This window comes from Macaca nemestrina, chromosome 1 (genome assembly GCF_043159975.1).
Source record: "Macaca nemestrina isolate mMacNem1 chromosome 1, mMacNem.hap1, whole genome shotgun sequence".
Taxonomy (NCBI): Eukaryota; Metazoa; Chordata; class Mammalia; order Primates; family Cercopithecidae; genus Macaca; species Macaca nemestrina.
In genome coordinates this window covers 232,995,661-233,001,660 of record NC_092125.1, presented here as the reverse complement: position 1 = coordinate 233,001,660, position 6,000 = coordinate 232,995,661, and the positions used below count along the sequence as shown (strand labels likewise).

The 6,000-nt window shown below is 66.5% G+C and overlaps 1 protein-coding gene across 4 annotated transcripts in view; it reads left to right on the top strand.

Annotated features, from left to right (window-relative positions):
- Positions 1–6,000, top strand: part of LOC105498298 (agrin) — a 36,235-nt gene continuing 30,235 nt past the window's right edge. For 2 of the 4 annotated variants that reach the window (XM_011770310.2, XM_011770307.2), the window contains exons 1-2: positions 1–252; positions 2,084–2,345. In XM_011770310.2, the coding sequence (XP_011768612.2) occupies positions 55–252; positions 2,084–2,345 (460 nt within the window). In that variant the 5' untranslated portion in view covers positions 1–54. The remainder of the gene's footprint in view (positions 253–2,083; positions 2,346–6,000) is intronic. The other 2 variants (XM_011770308.2, XM_011770309.2) reach the window with 1 other exon arrangement.

Here is a 6,000-nt window from a genome sequence, read left to right as displayed (position 1 = left end):
CAGTCCCGTCCCCGGCGCGGCCCGCGCGCTCCTCCGCCGCCTCTCGCCTGCGCCATGGCCGGCCCGTCCCGCCCGGGCCCGCTGCGGCCGCTGCTGCTGCTGGTGGTGGCCGCGTGCGTCCTGCCCGGAGCCGGCGGGACGTGCCCGGAGCGCGCGCTGGAGCGGCGCGAGGAGGAGGCGAACGTGGTGCTCACGGGGACGGTGGAGGAGATCCTCAACGTGGACCCGGTGCAGCACACGTACTCCTGCAAGGTGCGCCCACCCTGACCCCGGCTCCCCTCGCGACGCCGGCCGCCCCGCCGGGACCCCCGCCCCAGGCCGTGGGAACCAGCTCCGGTCGCTCCGCAGCCCCCGCTCCGGCTCCCTTGGCGACCGCCAAGCCCCGGGAGGGGGGGTCGCCAGGTCCCGGGAAACTCGCGGGCGCCGGGGAAAGTTGCTGCGCCGCCGCCGTCCTCCGCCCGCCGCCCCCTCCCTCCTCGCGGAGACAAGTGCACCTCGCCCCGGGACTGCGGCTGCCTCACGCCCTCCCCACCGGCCAAGGAGAAGGAGAGGGGCCTGGGGCGAGGGGCCTTTGCCCGGGCGGGGAGCGGGGGCTGGGCCTGGGGTCCGCTTGTCCCCCTCCCCAGAGGCCTTTCCCAGGGCTAGAGGGGGTGGTCAGGAGAGAGAAAGGGGCTCACAGCCTGAGCTCCCCAACCAGGAGACAGGTGGGGGGTGCCGCAGTGGCGAGGGGGGGCGTGCAGGAGCAGAGAAGTGGGCGGGGCCGATGCCTGGCCTCGAGTGCTTGGGGGCAGGGCCGGTGCCCCATCGCGCTCCTGCGGGAACCGGGGCTCCCCAGCCCGGGGAGGGGAAGTTTGCCCGGCTTCTCCTTCAGATGCTTGTGGGAGCCCCCGGGGTAGGTACGCCGGGCCCCCCACCATCTTCTGGTAAGGGCTCGGGGAACCCAACCCGGCTCCCCTGTACCCCCCAAACCACCTCCTGGGACCAGAAATCGGCTCGTTTCCCCTCCATGGAGGTGGAAAAGGTGGCAGTTTCTTTCAGACTGGCCGGTGCGGGCTACAGCTGGGCTCCCCCGCCGGCCCCGTCTCCTCCACAGCGGCCAGGGCACTTTGCCAGGTCCCTGCAGGATTTTCCCGACTTCCTCCCCGCTGCTCCTGGGTGTGGCTGGGGTGGGGGAAGGCGATGAAAGCCACCAGGCCCTCCCCCGGCCTGGGTCATCTGCCTCCTGGAGCCTGCTGTTGGGGGGCGTGGAGGAGGTCTGCCTAGGCAACTGGAGGGGGTCCCTGCGGATGCTGCAGTCGTGAGGCTCCCAGCAGGGGCTGCGCAGTGGACAGGCCAACCATTGTCTCTCCCCCCATCCGGCAGACCCAGCCCCCCAGATCTCCTGAGGAAGGGGCTTCTTCTCCCGGCTTTGTTCTCAGGGGAGTGCGTGGGTCCCTGACCCTGTGAGGGCCACCAGGTCGGCTGTAGGTTTTACCACAGGCAGCCATCAGAGCAGCTGCCCTCAGGGCCCCAGGAGCTGAGAAGGTGGAGGGTGGGGCACCCTGCGCTGCCCAAACTTGATTTCGTGGTTCACGGGCTGCCCTGACTGCACAGACTGTAGGAGCCCTAGGAAGGGGCATCTCAGCCCAGCCGCAGGGCCGCAAGGAGCCAAGCGGGCCCCTTACCCTGAAGCCCCGTCCCCCTTCTCCACTGCCCAAGCTTGCCAGGAGGAGGGCCCTGAGCAGTGGGCTGGTGGGGAGAGGATGGGAACGTGGAAGGCAGGCACCCCAAGCCAGGTGGGCCCCCTTCCCAAATTCAGCCTTAACTGATAGGGACGTTTCTGGAGCTGGAGTGGCTGAAAATGGTGACTTGGGGGAGGGAACATGTTTACAGGTGATGCATCTCTGAGCGTTCCTGCACGGGCCGTGGTGGCCAGCGTGTGCTTCCCCCGGCTTCCGCCCAGCGGTCTGACCCAGAGGTCTCCCCACATCTCTGCCCAGGGCTTGAATCTGCTGTGGACGTTTGTCCTGAGCAGCTAAAGCCCCCAGTCTAGCCCCTTCGCCAGAAGAGGACTAATGACACCCTACCCCCATGTCCATCCCAGGTTCGGGTCTGGCGGTACTTGAAGGGCAAAGAGCTGGTGGCCCGGGAGAGCCTGCTGGACGGCGGCAACAAGGTGGTGATCAGCGGCTTCGGAGACCCCCTCATCTGTGACAACCAGGTGTCCACTGGGGACACCAGGATCTTCTTTGTGAACCCTGCACCCCCATACCTGTGGCCAGCCCACAAGAACGAGCTGATGCTCAACTCCAGCCTCATGCGGATCACTCTGCGAAACCTGGAGGAGGTGGAGTTCTGTGTGGAAGGTGCGTGGTGGGGGGCTCACGTGGGGGCCGCTGGGGGTCAGGGCAGCGGCCAAGGTGGACAGGTTGCAGGGGTCGCTGTGAGGGGCCCTTTCGTGCTCTGCTGGGGGCTGCAGCACACGGTGTCTTGTAGACTGACCTGTGGTCTGACTGTGTCCCACCTTATTCTCTGCTTGCCCCTCCCCGGCTCTCCAGCTGCATCTCCAAGCCCTCACATTAGACATCTTTGGCCCTCGAAAAGATGGGCCAAAGGCAAGTCCCAGCCCTGCAAACGGATGGCCTCCTGCCTCCTCCCCTCCTCCCAGCTCTCCACACTTCCTCCTGGAGGCCCCTTCTAGAGAGAAGCTGGACAGGTGAATGTCCCCAGCTGTTTCAGCGCCTGTGTTGGCCCAGACCTCCGTCTAGATGGGCCCATGAATCCAGCACCCCTTGCCGTGGGGGCAGGCGGGAGGGCGAGGCTGTGCGGTGAAGGTTTCTGCGGATTTGGAGGGTGCGTGATTTGCCATCGAGAGTGCTGGCTGTTCCCATGGCTCTGCCGAATGGCCGAGGAGTGGCCCTCCCTGACCCCAGCCTGGGGGGGGCAGAAGTCCCATGACAGCTCCCCCAGGACAAGTCCCAGTTGGGGACTGAGATTGTTGGCTGGGGAATGTGGCAGGGAAAATATAGGAGGTCCCCGTCGCCCCCACATCCTGTCTGCTCCCTCATGGCTGCCTGGGAAGGGATGTGTCGGTGGGGGGTCCGGAGAATGCTTCCTCCCCAAGGCAACGGCAAGGGTCCTGACTTCCTGTCTCTTCGATTTGCTCCGTTGGCCAGAAGGAAAGCGCAGGAAACTGCTGCCCTGACGCTAGCCTGGCTCTTGAGGGGTCCTTGTAGGGTTCTAGACTGTCCACTGCTCTTGCCTTCTGGGGGCTGTGCAGGGGGAGGGGCGGCACCCAAAATAGGGAGTGCTGCGGCCTCTTCCCCAGCCTGTGGTCAGTGGCCCCCAAGCTGCCTTCAGGGTCCAGGCCGCAGTGGAGCACAGAGGCGGGTCCCCTGGGTCCTCCACTGGAAGGACACGATAACCTTGGCCCTCCTCTGGGCACTTGTGGTCTGGGGAAAAGATGGGGCATTGTGAAGTCAGGATAGGCTGTCGGGAGCTGGGGAGGGGCTGCAGAAGGAGGTTAGGGCGAGGACAGGTTCCTATCCAGGGAATCATTAACCCCACAGCCAGGCGGGTCTAGCCTGAGGGTCCATGACTTAGTAACCGAGGACTTGCTGTAAGGTCAGAGGGCATGTGGCAGGAGAGTCACCCTGGCAGAACGAGGCTCTGCGTCTTAGCAAAGCAGCTCTACGCATGCCAGGCCCTGGCTCTGGAGCGAGTGCCCAGGCTGAGCAGAGCCGAGCGCTGGGAGGAGGGTCCGTGGGGAGCCCCTGCCAGGAGGGTGTGGCTTAGCCCAGCTGTGCACAGTCACGCTCAGGGACAAGCTCCAGGTGGGGAGCCTGGGACCCATAGCCAGTATGCAGTTTGGGGAGCACCTGGGAGGGGCTGTGGCCACCAAACCCCCCTGGGGTGGGGCTGGCCAGGGGAGGGTGGGGCTGGCCAGGGGAGGGTGGGCCAGGGAAGAATGTCATGGGAGGGGCCTTGCAGATGAGCCAGGGGCCGAGGGGAGCCTCAGGAGGGAAGCAGCATGAGGAGGGGGGTCCACTGGAAGGTGCCAGGGAGCCCAGGAGCTTCCAGTGGGACATGTGGGGCTCTGCTTTGGAAGCAGACCAGGGATATCTCGGGGGGCTGGGAGCACTGGTGCCAGGACAGGGTAAATGCCTTCCAGAAGCCCTGGGTGACCCCTGAGGGACAAGGTCCCTGGAGCTACCTGGCTGGAGAAGGGACAAATGGATGGAGGGGGCTTGAGGCTAGCTGACCTCTCCCTGTCAGACTCTGACCCCACCTCCCGGGGCACAGGATGATGTCTGAGCAGTCCCTAGTCTTCGGAAGCTACCCCTGAGACCACTGGGTCCCACCTTTTATGGGGAACCCCATGCTGGGGTCAAGGTCCCTCCGCGCTCCCCGGGTGAGGGAGGGCACGTCCTCCCAGGCCACGCCCCTCACCACCCCGCCCGGACACCGCCTGAGGTGCACCTGCTGCTGGACCACACCTGGACTCAGGTCTACCGAGGACTTCTTTCCTCAGTTTCTCACCTGGCCCTGCTGCCGGGTCTTCCTGGCCCTGCCCAGCCGAGGCCCCTCCCCCAGTCGACAGCCCTCAGGAAAGGCTCCTCCCCCCTTCTCTGCCTAGGGAGCCACATTCCTGGCATAACTAAGACAGGTATGTGTCCCTCCCTCAGCGCCACCTTTGGGCGGGGGAGGCCCATGCTCCCTCTAGAAGGAGTCCCCCGCCCCTGCTTTGTCAGGGAAGTGGCCTGGCCTCCGCAGTGCTAGCTGCCCAAGGCTGGTGGCTGAACAGGCGACTCCTCCGGCCCTTGCCACCCTGTCCTGTCTGGGCACTGCCCATGCCCTCCCAGCCCACCTCACGAAGGCTGGTCCTAGAGCCTCCCTGAAGCCCCTAGGATGGACTCCTGGCTGAGGGCCGGCCAGGCCGCCTGGGGCCCATCCCTCCCTGCTAGGAGCCAGGAACAGAGAAAGGAAGTGTTGTCTGCCCCTGCCGGGGCCTGGCACAGGGACAGGGCAGGGGGCCAGGGTCGGAGTGAGCCTGGCGCCTTCCCAGCCCAGCCCTGCCCAGCTCTGAAGCGCGGGGTCCCGGCGGCCTAGTCCCGGCCCTGCCTGTATTCCGGCCTGCGCGCCCTCCCTTCCTCTCTGCCTGGCCAGCTGTCTAGGCCTCAGGACGGCAGTCCTAGGGGAAGCCCAGAGTCCCACGGCCCCGGGGGCAGCATCGGTGCTGGGGTTGAGGGGCCCAGCAGCCCCAGACCAGGCTCCCCTCAGTGTGGGGCAGTCGAGGAGATGGGGGAGGTTTCTGGGGTGCAGGAGGACCTCCCATAGGGCTGGGCCCAGCCCCCTCTCCTGCCCAGGGCCCAGCTCCTGCCCCCAACTCCTCTGCCTTTCTCCCTCGGAGTGGGGAAGGGGCTTCTCTGTTCCTGCCACCCTCTCCTGCCCCCTCCTGACTCCAGGTTCTCATCCTGCCCCCTGGTTCCCCCACCCCCACCCCATGAGTCCCTCTCGGGCCCTCCCCTAGGCAGGTCTGGGCCTGAGGCTGCTGCCCCAATCTCCCTCCTGCAGCTGGGAGGGGTCTGCTGGGTGGGAGGGCCCACCTCTGTCCCTCCCCACTCACCCCTGCCCCTCCCCACTCACCCCTGCCCCTCCCCACTCACCCCTGCCCCTCCCCACTCACCTCTGTCTCTCCCCACCCAGGGGCTCCTGGTAGGAAGTTGGGGCCCCACCTCTGTCTCTCGTGGAGCTGGGAGGGGGGTCTGCCAGATGAAGGGCCCACCTCTGTCCCTCCCAACCCAGGGGCTCCTGGTGGGAAGTCGGGGCTCGGTGCTTCCCTCCTGCGTGAATGGACTTGTCCTGTCTCCGGCTTCACCTGGGCTTGCCCCTGCCTTGGCCTGGGGGGGCTTTGCTGGCTGAAACCAAAGGGAGCAAGGTGGTGGGAGGGGTAGAGGAATTGGGCCGGTCAGTTCTGTGGAGGTGACCTCTTTGAGAGGGCCGGGCTGAGCTGGTGGAAAG